This window comes from Petaurus breviceps, unplaced genomic scaffold, assembly GCF_028583685.1.
Source record: "Petaurus breviceps papuanus isolate PSGF00001 unplaced genomic scaffold, PetGlider_PUasm1.0 174, whole genome shotgun sequence".
NCBI classification, from domain to species: Eukaryota; Metazoa; Chordata; class Mammalia; order Diprotodontia; family Petauridae; genus Petaurus; species Petaurus breviceps.
The window spans coordinates 13,249,158-13,263,507 of NW_027185761.1; the positions used below are offsets into that span (position 1 = coordinate 13,249,158).

Below are 14,350 nucleotides of genomic sequence, written 5' to 3' on the forward strand. Positions count from 1 at the left end.
TTATCTTTACAACTACTATCTCATTTGACGTAGGATTAAAGGGAGCCAAATTATATTCAAATATAGTTATAAAGGGCAACTAGGTGGCACAGTGAATAGAGAGTCAACCCTGGAGTCAGGAGGACCTGAGTTCAAATGTGACTGCAGACACTTATTAGCTGTATGACCCTGGGCAAGTCACTTAACCCTATTTGCCTTGGTTTCCTCATCTGTGAGATGAGCTGAAGAAGGAAATGGGAAACCACTCCATGACCTCTGCCAAGAAAAACCCCTAAAATGGGGTCACAAAGAATGAGACATGACGGAAAAAGACTGAACAAATCATATGTTAACCAAAATTCACATCCTGGTCATATGTGCTGAATGAGGGAAAGTCCTCTGCGCTGTGCTGTCAGGGTCCTTTGGTCCCGTCATGTGTACATTTCAGACAAGCTCCAGACCTCCATAAACAAAGAGCAGCAGATCACTAAATGGTGCTGATAATTTTGAGATGATGTGGACGTGTTAACTTTAAAGCTTTACTGAAAACTTTGAGAGGATTTGAGATGCTAATTAGCTAATCCCAAGGTTGTCCGGATAGAAGTTGGTCTGTTCCCCCCACCAAAAGCCCCTGTAAAAATGAGATCACAAACTCACGCCCATCTCTCCCTCCTCCCTATCTTCCCCCTCCCCCCCAGCCAAGATCTCTTCCATCTCTATCAGGTCCATGCTGTTCAGTGCTTCCAACTTTGATTCATGATTATGTGAGTGATTCTTTGGGTCTCTCTCCTTCTTCTCTTCCCTATCACTCCCTGACATCCTTCACCCTCCAATCCCCTCTTCCCATGCCCTCTGCCCCTGCACCCCTTTCTACTATGTGTCAGCATTTTGAACTGTTTTCCCCCACGTCTGTGCCTTATTAAAATGCAATTGAAACCTCATTTTTTCACTGCCATCATGGTCTTTCCTGGAGAGAACCCAAAGAACTGGTAGTTCCTGCCTCATTTCAAAATTTTATGAATTAATAATTAATTCAAAAAGGCAGATCAAGGACTCAAACCTAAAGCTCTTGCCCATCCCCCAGTCTGGTTCTGTCTCACTATAATAACTAAATAATAATAAATGTTTACATCATAATATAAAAGTTACTATCTTTAATCAGACCTGTGATTTGATTGGCATAAGGAGCTCCTAGTGAGGTAACTCTCTACAAAGTTGGCACCTTCTCTGTAACTCATGGCTTTATAGAGTTGGGGTCCTTTCTATGTTACCCATGGTGTATGGCTTGGAAATTGCCCAATGAGGCTGCCTAAGTGCACAGTGAAATGTTGGCCCTTTGTCTGCAAGGGCAGTAGGAAGAAGATTTAGACATGGGTCTCTGCCTGGGTCTCTAAGAGGTTGTCAACTTCCCCAGGGTCCCAACTTGTCAGAGATGAGTCTCAAACCCAGGCCTTCCTGCAAAGACCATTTTAGTTTTCACCTGTGCATCCCCAGAACTTAGCATGGTACCTAGAACATAGTAGGTCCTTAATAAACGATTGCTGATTGTTGGTTTCCTGATGCCAAGGCCAGTTTTCCATCCACTGTGCCACGCTGATCTCATACTATTATGATGTTACATTTATTAATGTCACTTCAAAGCTTACAAAATGTTTTCATCATATAGGTGGCAGATAAGGACCAATAACTGAATAATGTGGCTGGAGGGTGTCAGGATGGGAATAGCAAAAGGAAGTGAACTGGGCATTGAATCAAGACAGAAACAAGAGGTAGTATGTTATAATGCAATCAGCACTGGACTTCTCTGGCTCTGGAAGACCTGAGTTCAGATCCTGCCCTAAAACACTTAATAGCTGTGTGACCCTTTGCAAGTCACAATTTTTCTGAACATATTTCTTCATCTATGAAATGAGGGGGTTGGACTCAATAACCCTACATTTCCTTCCATCTCTAAATCTTCTTCCTACTGTCTTTGCAGGCAAAGGGCCAACATTTCACTGTGCACTCAGGCAGCCTCATTGGGCAATTTCCAAGCCCTACACCATGGGTAACATAGAGAGGACCTCAACCATATCTAGGTTCCCCTTGGGTCTCACATTTACCCTCGTCAGTCACACTTGGACTGTGCCCAGTGGAAAACAGCGCTAACAATCTGAAAGCACAAGGTCCCAGAAACAGGTGCCAACCTGGGTGGGGGGAAGCTGAGGCTGGAATTTCACAGCTGGAATCCATGAGGATCAGCTTTTGTGTCTAACACGTGGAGGGATGATGAGGGAGAAGAGCCAAGGAATGCAGGAGACCCTTCACAAGAGGGGCTGGGCTTTGAAGACCTGTGGGATGCATTCCAAGCCTGATTTATTGGGCATGAAGGAGCATGCCTGCCTTGCTCCACTCTGGCTCACATTTCCACTCCAGAACTCCATGAGGAGAGGAATCTCTGATTACAGAGAGGCCTGATCCAGCATGATGAGTGCAACTGAAATGATTCTCAGCTGGGGTCCTGGCCCAGGAGAAATCCCTGTGATAAAGCCCAGGATCCCTTTAGGATGCTGTCTCTGCTTAAGTATGATGATGACTTTATCGAGCTGTCTGGGCTTGGGATCTTCCTCTAAGAAAGGATGTTATGAATCCTCAGAAGTGATTACTAGGGTCTTAGAATATCGTGTCCTGGGCAAAACATGTCATGACTGCTCCAACCCGGGATTTCAGGGTTCTAGATCCAAGATTGGCCAGGTAGGGTAACAGATAACACTGACCTTAGTCAGGAAGATCTGAGTTCGAATTCTGTATCAGATACTTACTAGTTGAGTGACCCTAGGCAAGTCATTTAACTTCTCTCAGTGTCAGTTTCCTCATTTGTAAAACAGGGATAATAATAACACTCCCCTCTCAAGGTTGTTATGAGATCAACTGAGATAATATATGTGAAGTGCTGTGCAAACCTTAAATCATATTTTAAATATTTAAACCGATATTAGCTATTATTATCATAGCTAAACAAGACTTTAAATCTAATCCAACACTTTCATATTCCAGATGAGGAAACTGAGGCCCAGGGAGGTTAAGCAGCATGTCCAGAGTCATACAGGTAGTAAGCACTAATGGTGAGAGTTGAGTCAAGTGTCTATGCCCCTTTCATTGTCCCTCTCAGCTCCATGAAACTCCCTTCCTGAAAGAATGGGCTATGAGCTGTGTAACCTCACTGTGCCCCAGAATCTTCATCTGCAAAAGGGCAATACTTCAAAGGTCCCTTCCAGCTTTCAATGCTATCTAAGGCCTTCTCAAGAGGGAGGTAGCCACAGGGCCCTAGGTTTGTGTAATCTTCCCTGCCCCTAGGCTAAAGTGCACCTGGAGCCTGGGGTGGGAGTCTTGTTTTTCAGTAGATACTTTTTGATTGGGCAGTGAGTCAATAAGGTTGTTACATTCTCTGAGCCAGGAGAAGGCTATATAAGCCCTGTGTGTAGCTTTGTTTTGGGGCTCACTTTTAGAAGTGTTCTGTGATTTGATGAAACTCTGGGAAGCCGTTGTTGAGAGTCCCCCGGCTTTGAAACCCAGATGTTGATTTGGTATGGATGTAATGGTTGGATAGTTTGGAAACTGTCTACTTGATCTGTTTCTCTGTCTTGATAATTCTGCCTGTATACTCTGAAGTTTGGGGTGCTGACCTTTTTTCCCTGAACTAGGTAAACGATAAGTTTGACTGATTAAAGTAAGCTTGTTAACCCATTTTGAGTTGCTTTCCTTTAACAAAGCAGATCCAAAAACTTGTGTTGGCAGACACCCTGGGGACGCTTGGGGTGCTTGCTGCTACAGTTTGGCATCAGAAGACTGGACTTAAATCTCAGCTCTACTTGAGAAACAGCATGGTGCTGTGGAATGACTAGGAGACAGAGGACTCAAGGCCAATTCTCCTTGTGCCATTCACTGCCTATTGGACATTGGGGAGGTCACTTAAACTTCACTAGGCCTTGGTTTCCTCAGTTGTAAAATGAAGGGATTGGATGAGATGACCTTGATTCCTTTCCAGGCAAGTCACTTCGGCCCTTTGGATCTCAGCTACCTCATCTTTAAAACAAGAGGGCCAGACTCAGTGGTGCTTGAGGCTCGTTCTACCTCTAAATCCTATGATTTTTGTGAAGTTTTAACAAAGGTAACATTACTGATCATGCCAAAAGAAGCTGACCAAGCCAGAAAATGGAGGACCATAGAACCACAGGTTATCTAAATCAGTAGAAATTTTGGGACACAAAATGTCAGAACTTAGAGGGATGTTAGAGCACAGAATGTTAAATCTGGGAAGCAATTTGATGGAATGTTAGAACTGAAAGGGCCCCTAGAACACAGAACATTAGAGCAGGAAAGAATGTGAGAACAAGGAATTCTAGGATCAAAAGGGACCCTAGAACACAGGAAAGGGCCTTATAGGAGGTTATAACTTTTAGGGATTCTAGAACATAGAATATTCAAGCTGAAAGGGTCCCTTGAATATAACGTTTCAGAGCCAGAATAGGCCTAGAACACAGACTGTTGGATGTGGAAGGGCGCTGAAAGATTACATAGCCCAGGGTTGGGGAACCTGGGGCCTCGAGGTCACATGTGGCCTTCTAGGACCTCAGGTGTGGCCTTTTGACTGAGTTTAAGTTTTCCAGAACAAATCCTCTTATTAAGGGGTCTTGTTCTGTGAAGTTTGGATTCAGTCAAAGGGCCACACTTGAGTACCTAGAGGGCGACATGTGACCTCAGGGTTGCAGGTTCCCCACCTCTCATCTAGCCCAATTCCCTCATTTTCCAGTGGAAGAGCCCAAGGAGCCAAAATAATTCACTCAAGGTCAACCAGCCAGTTAGTGACTAAGCCAGGCCCAAGCTCCCCTGGTTTGCTGTCCAGGACTTTTCCCCATACAATGTACTCACTATCTTCTAAATTCCCAGCTACTCATCCCCAAAGGCATTTCATGAAGTCTGAATCATCTGGTTTGTGATACTTTCTTCCATGTAGAATGCCTTCATCTCATCCAAGCACCCAGGAGGCAGGAAAAATGTTTCCAGTTCTCACAAATAGCACCAGCCCAGAACCTCACACACAGTAGGAGCTCAGTGAGCAGCTGGGATTGAATGATTGCTGACATGTTGCAATTTTGCCTCTACCCTGGTCTTCATCCCTGAGGTCCATCCCTGCTCCCATCTGTGTAAGCAAGGGAGTGACCTGGCCATGTGTTATCAGCTTCTTGGCTATGGAAAATTCCTGTGTCATTCTTCAGACTTTTGTTCTGGCCATCCTGCTCTGTGAACGTTTCTTCCCTCATTAAACACCACCATTCCGAAAAGGAAAATCTTGAAGCAATGAAGGAACACCCCCACCCCAAGGGAAAGGAGAATTATATAAATTTTGATATTTTTCCATTGCAAAACATCCCATTGAGTAGGCTTCCTTTGAGCCAGATGTGAGGTTTGGCTGGAGGAAGGTGGTGTTAATGTTTCATGCCTTCTCCCAGCATAGCAACAAGTATCACAGAGTAACAGGAAAAATCCTGAATTTGGAGGCAGGAGCCTTGCTTGGATCTTATCTCTGACTATTTACTAACTATGTGACCATGGGCAAGTCACTTAACATCTCTGCCCCTCAATGTTGTCATTTGTGAAATAGGAATAATATTTCTACTCCCTACCTGTTGTAACAAAAGGTCTTTGCAAATGTTAAAGTGCTATATGAATATGAATTATAACAATGTAACACATTATTCTAGAGTTTCACATAACTTGCCTGGTTTCTGCTAAGGCACAATTTTACCTAAGGCCATCTTCAGCATCTACTATTAGAATTAAAATTCAAAGTATAATAATTATTACTTATTACATTAAATGGAGCATCTGGGTTCAAAATCTACCTCTAATGGCATGACCTTGGGAAAATCCCTTAGCCTCTCTGGGCCTCAGTTTCCTTATCTGTAAAATGAGGTGAGTTAGACTTGATGGCTTGGGATTGTAGTTGTAGAGGCAGCTAGATAGCGTAATTGGTAGAACATTGGGCCCAGAGCCAAGAAAACCTGAGTTCAAATACCACCTCAGATATTTGCTAGCTGTGTGACCTTGGGCAAGTCACTGCTTGCCTCAGTTTCTTTATCTGTTAAATGAGTTTAATAATATCATCTACCTCACAGGTTTGTTGTGAGGATCAAATGAGATAACATGTAGAAGGCTTAACACAGTACCTGGTATACAGTAATAATTACTTATTACTGATTATTATCGATGGTCAGCTTCATCAGGGAAGGGGATTTCTCCCTGTACTGTTTTTTTTTAATTGTCCCTGTGGATTCAGTTACAGTCCCACTGATGCAAAGTTCTGCTCAGGATGAAGACTGACAATCAAGGTATGTGAAATCTGCTCAGTCACTAACCAGCTGTGGAACCTTGGGGAAGTCACTTGGCTCTTTGCGACATCAACACCTACACCTGTCAAATAAGGCCCCTTCTAGCTCTATCATGATATGACTCTGATTCAGTTAATGATGAAGACAGTAAGCTCAGGGTGGTCATCTGTTGTTTAACATTCTATGGCCTTAAGTCTGGGTAAAGGAAGATGTAGTCTCCTGAGCTATAGAAAAGAGAGGTTGGCCATGTAGACTGCAGGAGCCTTCATGCCAAGATCTGTCTCTCAGTAGGGAAGGAATCACTCTCATATAGGCCACTGGCTCTCTATGTATTCTGAATAACTCTCACAGACATTCTGTGCCTCAGTCTTCCCATACCTATGACACTGGACAAATCACTTGGCCTATTTTGCAGCTCAGTGTTCTCCTCTGTAAAAGGAAGGAGTTGACTTTATTGGCCTTCATGGTGTTTCCTGACTCTAACATGTTATGAGTCAATGATCTATAGAAGAAGAGTAACCTCGAGGGTCTATGGACTCTTACAGTCCATGGGGGTCAGTTATTACATGTAGGTGATCTCTAATTGGTTCTATAGATATTGGGAAAATGCTCCCAAAATGGGAACCAAGACTGAAGTCCAGATAGGGTATTAGCCACTGAATCTGGGTCAGTTTCTCCCCAAACATAGGCTTCTAAAGTGCCGAGACCCCAGACAGAGCCTCAGTTGGGGCATTCTAAATCCATGTTCAGAAATAACTGGGAGAACAGCCACAAGCCCACAGGTGTGTGGGGGTATCCCAGCTGCCCCATCCAGAGCTGTGCAGAGGGGGCACTTAGGTATGAATAACAGAGTTCTGCCTTCCCATGCATCAGAAGGGTCTCCTCTTATCTGGGAGAGATGACTCAGGTTGCTTTCATTGTCAAGAAACTACAGGAGGAGAGAAGTAAGTTCCATTAGGGGAAATGCCCCTTTGAGGGCAGTTGGACACAGATTTAACTTCTATAGCCAAATATGAACAAAATTTTCCTTCTCGTGTATTCAAGGTGACTCAGGCTGCATTCTGGACATCTGGTATCTGGACAACACACACACACACACACACAGTGCAAAAGTTTAGTGAATCTCCTGAGCTATGGCATTGCTGGGTACCCTTCTTTCTGGGATTCGAGTTCTGCCCTTGGGAAGCTATAAGTTCAACTATCTAGTAGCTGCTTGCTTTACTGAGCCCAGCCAAGCTTTACATATACTTTTCCGTCAGAGGTTTGGGTGTCTATGGTGGATTGGTGGGTAAAAGAATAGGGTTCCTTTCACTGTTCTGACTGCTCTAGAAGGGCTTTCCCTCTTCTGCACAGCCCTAGGTAAAAGTCTGTTTTATAGAGCCAGCGTGATCAGGAATTGCTGCACCTTGGGCAAAGTTTCCAAATAAGGATTCACGAACTCTCAAGGGGTAGCTAACAGCTGGGGAAAAGGAGGCCCCAGGAGAATAGAGCAGCTGATAAGGCAGTCTTATAGCAAGGCTGAATATTCATGATCCATAATCCTGGGCATTTAAGCCAGGAAAGCTGATTCAATGTTAACTTCCATTCAAAGGGTGAATTGAGAGGAAAGGTGGTATATTGGATAGGGGACTGGACTTGTATCTAGAAGACAGGAATACAGATGCTGTCTCAGATATGTACTAGCCATATCACCCTGGGAAAGCCAAAGAGGTTACTCTTTGGGCCTCAGTTTCCTCATCTGTAAAATGAGGAGCATTAGACTTAATATCCTTAAAGGCCCTTTATAGCTCTCAGTCTACAATACTATGATCTCATCAACATTGATTGAGAATCTATTAGGTGTAAAACATTATACTGTGAAATGGAAGAGCCAACAAAGAATGAGACACAGGTCCTGCCTTCAATGAGTTTATAGTCTAACAGGGGAGATAAAACATGGACACAAAGCAGAATGTGATTAAACCCATTAGAAATTATTAGCACAAAAGAGAAAAAAAGAGCACTTTGAGCTGGAAGGATGGAGAAACTAGCATTTGAGATGGGCTTTGAAAGGCAAATAAGTTCAAAAAGTGAACGTGAAGCCGTTCAGGTATGAGGAAAGGCTGGGAGGTAGAAAACTTGGGAATGATTGGGATGAAGGCTTCATCATGATCTATGGAAAGAGCACTTACTGATTTGGACAATAGAGCACCTGGGTTCAAAATCTACCTCTAATGGCATGACCTTGGGAAAATCCCTTAGCCTCCCTGGGCCTCAGTTTCCTCATCTGTAAAGTGAGGTGAGTTTGCCATGATGGCCTTGGGATTGTAGTTGTAGAGGCAGCTAAATAGCATAATGGATAGAACATTGAGCCCAGAGCCAAGAAGACCTGAGTTCAAATACCACCTCAGATATTTGCTAGCTGTGTGACCTTGGGCAAGTCACTGCTCGCCTCAGTTTCCTTATCTGTTAAATGGGTTTAATAATAGCATCTACCTCACAGGTTTGTTGTGAGGATCAAATGAGATAACATGTAGAATGCTTAACAGTATCACAGAAATGCTTGTTTTTATTATTATCTTTCAGATACCTTTCAGTTCTAGATATAGGATCTTGTGAGTCTATGAAGGGGAGTAGGAGATAAGGTAGGATAGAGCCAGGCCAAGGAAGACATTCCATGGCAGACCATTAGAACTTGCTTCAGGGCAGTTTGGTGGCACAGTGAATAGATCATTGGCCCCGGAGTCAAGAGGACCTGAGTTCAAATCCAGCCTCAGACACTTGATACTTACTAGCTGCATGACCTTGGGAAAGTCACTTAATCCTAATTACCTTTCCTCCCTCCCCCCCCCAAAAAGAACTTGTTTCAGTAGATGATGGGGAAAAGCCTCCCCTGGCAATAGTAGGTGATTAACACACTTTTAATATAATTGAAACCATGGGAAATTTCTGAGGAAGCCACCTGGTCTGAACTGTGGATGATAATTATAGCCGATATTTCTAAAGTGTTTTACATAGGCTATCTTATTTGATCAGGAAGATTGTTCTGGCAGTGTTTGTGCAAAACATGGACTGGAGGATAGATGTGGAAGGGATGAAACTGAGGAGCCAGGGCCAGAAGGAATGAGATCCGGAACTGTGGCACTGGAAATGGGAATGGAAGGAGGAGAGAGGTTTATGTTATTTAACTTCTCTGTCTATATTTGCATTTAATAATAAATAACTCAGCCTCTACAGAGAGCTTCAAGGTTTTGCAAAGTGTGTTATAAATATCCTCACAATAACCTTGGAAAGTAGTTAGTATTATTTTACAGATAAGGAAACTGAGGCTGAGAGAGGTCAAAAGAATTGCCCAGGGTCACAAAGATAATAATTCAAGTCTTTCTGATTCCAAGTTCAATGCTGTATTATGCCACTTAGCATATTTATTCTGAATATATTTTTATACATACTTGTCTTCCCTTCCATTAGAACAGAAGAGCCTTGTGAGTAGGGATTGTTTCATTCTTTATACTTGCTTCTCCAGTGCCTATAATGGTTCCTGGCACACAGAAGGTGATTAATAAATATTTAATCGATTGACTGACAAGATGAGATAATATCTATAAGTCACTTGGCAAACCAAAAGCTATGTAAACATAAGCTATGATGATGATGATGATGATGATGATGATGATGGAGCTTGACTTAATGGTCCCCATGGTCTCTACTAACTAGCATTTTATCATCCTACAGGGGTGTGGAACCTGTGGCCTCAAGGTCACATGTGGCCCTCTAGGCCCTCAAGTGTGGCCGTTTGAGTGAATTGTGAAGTTTGCACTTGAGGACCTAGAGGGCCACATATGACCTCGAGGCCACAGATTCCACACACCTTTAAGAGATAATGCCAAGGTAGAATTGACTGACCACAGTGGTAATTAGATGTGGTGGAGTATGGCAAAGGAGGGTCAAGAACTTCTCCAGGTTTCCAAGCTCGGATGTAAGGAGTATGATATCCTTCAGCCAGGAGAGGGAAATGGTTTTCAGAGGAAAATAATGGGCTTTATCACAGATAGATTGAATTTGAGGTACCAGCAAGACATGCAGAGGAAATAGCCATCAGACAATTAGAAGGGACTAGAGTTCTAAGAATGAGGTCAGGGCTGGAAATGTAGATTTGGTTCTCATGGGCCCAGAGCTGACAACTAAACCTAGGAAGGTAGGTGAGTTCACCAAAGAAGAGGAGAGGAAGTAGAATGACTCAGTCACCTTGAAATCTCTCCACAAGATTTTTTAAAGGGCCTACTTTCTTGGTCTTGGAAATTCTCAACTTCTCATAACAGTATTGGTTGCAAAAGACAAGATGCATTTGTCCAAGGGTATTAGGCAGAAGACAGCACCTACCTTTCTCTGGTGTCACTGTGGGCAAAGGCTCAGGGGGCTTCCGGACCTCAGGCATGATGAGATGGTCCTCCCCCTCACAGCAAGACAGCATCACATGGTTGCAGGGATATCCCAGGTTTGGGTTGGACTCACACATCTGCCCCTCACTCTTGACTTTTAGGCCCAGGTTACAGCAGTCACAACATTGCTGCAAAAGGAGAAGACCACAGAGTATCAGGGCCTTGGTACCCATCCCCACCTGCTGGCTTCTACCATCAGGGACATTGGAAGCAATGAAGATATGGTGTGTGGAGAATTATGGACTCAAAAAAATAATAGAGGAGGCACAGAAAAAAGAAAATGGGGAAGGGCCAGCAGATGGGGAAGACATAAAAACAAGTTTATCTTTGCTAATAATATCCAACAAAATTATAATACATTGTTTTTGGCATCTAAAGCACTCAAACATAAGAACAGGTGAAGCAGAAATAAGATAGCCAAAGGGTGTTATGAGAGGTGAGGTCCAAGAAAGCTTGGGTAAGTCAGTTTCTTTGTCTGCATCTTGATTTCTCCGGGACTGAACCAAATAATGACTAAGGTTCTCCTATTCTACAATTCTAAATCACATTCCCGCTCTAGGCTCCACCTTCCTTGTCTATAAAGTGAGGGGTCTAGACTAGATCCCTATGGCCTCTACTCCAACATTCTATGATCATTATGACCTTCAGAGATACTATATACTGGGTCAGTCCCAGAGTCTCTGTAGCCCTTGGGCTACCAAACAGGTCTATTTTGTACCCTGGACTGCAGAATGATATAGCCAACATCATTCTCTCAGGCTAGTGATATTCCCACGTTTCCTGGTTTCCTTTTAGAGTCTCTTATGGGTCTGGCATCAGTGAGTTTATCTGAACCTTTTGGAACATGGTTTCTATTTTTGACCTGTCCCTCTCCTTTAGGTTTCAAGCTCTATAAATTTTCTACTCACTAAACTTACCTTGTCTGACCTTTATGGAATCCTGCTAGAGTTAGCACATAGGAGAATGTATGAAAAGCCACAGGCTCTCCTCTATCCCCTTCATGAGTTTGATCATTCCCCTCTCAGCCTGGGACTTTTCAGCCTGAAGAGGTCTCATCTTCCCCCCCCCCCATTACAGGGGAATCCCTCTAGTCTATAGTATCAGGAAGGTGCATAAAGCCAACCTATAAAAATGGGAAACCCCTCCAGTAAGGAGGATATTCTGAAAGAACCCAGCCCTGGTCTGTTTGGGAAGAGGATTACAGAGACATCTAGAGATTCTCCCAAAGGGAGTGATTTTTTTCTTAAGAGTCTTAATGAATCAAACTGCCTTTGGGTCATTAGCCATCATCCACGTAAAGCAGTCAGAGGGTTCTTTCTCTAGGTGTAATTCCATGGAATATGCTTCTTCTCTAGGCTTAAGATTCCCCACTCCATTTCCCCTATTGTTCTTCCTCTCTCCTTAGTGATGCTATGACTCTATCTCCACGTAAATATGATCTAACCACCTCCCTATTCAATTGTGATATACTCTCTCCACATTTTGTTATGATTTAAAGACAACTTCCCCCCTCCCAAACCAGGTGGATATTCCAACAGATCCATGATCTCAGTGGTACTGCTACCACCAGCAGATGTCCCAACCACACCTCCTCACGTTGTGTGATTTGTACACACACGTTTGTGTGACTTCCAGAAAGAATCCACTAAAAAGGTTTGAGGTTTTCCTCTCCCATTTCCTCTCCCATCTCTGGACCTTTGCACAGGTGACGGTCCCTTATGCCTAGAATGCACTCACTCCTCACCTCTGCCTTATAGAATCTCTGTCTTCCTTCAAAGCACAGCTCAGGTGCCACCTTCTACACAAGAGCTTGCCCCTCACCCACTCCAGCTGCTAAGGTTTCTTCCTTCTTAAATTACTTTGTATTCCTACATATATATTTTGTATTTGTTTATGTATATATGTGGTATTCCCTTTCCCCCCATAAAATGTAAGGTTCTTGGAGACAGATTGCTTCATTTTTGTTTTCACTGGCCCCTAGCATAGTGCCAGGTATATAATTTAATAAATGTCAAGTTAAATTGAGTCTAATACAACGGGTCAAAATCCAACTGTATACAGTAGCCTCAGCAATGAGATTTTTCTATCCACTTGGTTTTCCTGTGTGGCTGAACACCTTTGAATAGTTGTGGATTCAAAGCTTGATACAATTAATGCAAAGTCATCTCTAAGTAGTGAGAAGAGAAAGAACTATTCATTAAACACCTACTTTGTGCCAGGAATGGTGTTAAGCACTTTGCAAATATTATTTTATTTAATCTTTACAACAACTCTGAGAGGTAAGTGGTAGGAACATTTGGAAAACTGATAGGAAATCCCTCTTTGGGCACTGGGCTACACACCCTCATCAAGAACAGTAAGCATCTTTGGTAAGCATTTATCTCCCTGTTTTATGCTCCAACTAATAATGATAAAAGCAGATCTTGAACAAATTTAAATTTGTCTTGTGGTTGTATCTCTCAAGAATTCTTGAATGATCTCAACATGCATGGGACACACCTTGTCAGAAGACTGCCTTTAAGACCACATTTTTTCTCTATTGAGTCAAATGTTTTGTTTTGTTTTGGTAATAGACAGAAAAACAAAAATACAGTAATTCAAAAACGAATAAACATATAACAGAGCAGGATCCTATATACTGTGAACCTCTCAGTCAGTTGTCATCATATGGGGGAAAAATTGAGAAAGGCTTCCTGTTCTCTTCTCATCTTTTCATCAAAGACGTCTTTGATACACATGTAAATCATTCTTGCAAAGATTTTATAAAACAACACCATCGCTTGAGGGATCAGTAGTTATGAATGTCTTCTCTTTCACCCCTTTTTAGTAGTAATTACCATCTGTGAGCTTTTCAAGTCATTTGTTATCTTCTTCTTCTTCAGATACCTTGAAAATCACCCCCTCAGGTGCTTTCAAAATTTTCTCTTCCAACAGAGATTTTTTCTATGCATATTTACTTGGTCTTGTCCAGCTGCTCTTCTCATTTTCATCTTTAGTGCCATTTATCCCAACCCCCAACAACAACCACCACCAAATTTCCCTCTGCCTCAGTACGATAATATGCCCCAAATTCAGCAGAGTCCCACCTTTCCTTTATATTTAGAGGCAACAGTTCTCTCCCTATCCCTTTCCATCCACTCAAAAAGGTTTGATGTCCTGCCATGAAAAGAAGGCTTGTCTGTGAACTTGTTCAGGTTTTGAATCTTTGTCTTTGTCTCTTCCCAACTCCCTAGGAATCATTTCTCTTCTGATTTCTCTGCCCATCGCCCCTGTTGAACTTGACACTTGCTTTAACTCCTGATCTAGGATCACACTTCTTCACCCTGGCCATTTTCTATCCTGCTGTTGCCCACTCACCATCCTTGTGACTTTCCAGACCAAAACACCCTTCTCTGGACACCACTTTCTAATATGTGTTGTCTCCTATCAGAAGGTAGGCCATTTGAGGGCACCAACCATCTCACTTTCGCATACTAGCACTTATGACATTGTTTGGTACATAGCCTGTGTATAATGGGTGCTTTTTCATCCATCCATCCATCCATCCATCCATCCATCCATCCATCCATCCATCCATCC

At 42.9% G+C, this 14,350-nt stretch overlaps 1 protein-coding gene across 6 annotated transcripts in view; it reads right to left on the bottom strand.

Moving 5' to 3' along the window:
• The window catches only part of FBLN2 (fibulin 2), a 211,105-nt gene that overhangs the window by 42,854 nt on the left and 153,901 nt on the right, over positions 1–14,350 (bottom strand). For all 6 annotated transcript variants that reach the window (XM_069083766.1, XM_069083768.1, XM_069083769.1 and 3 more), the window contains one exon: positions 10,713–10,899. In XM_069083766.1, coding sequence (XP_068939867.1) covers positions 10,713–10,899 — 187 coding nt within the window. The remainder of the gene's footprint in view (positions 1–10,712; positions 10,900–14,350) is intronic.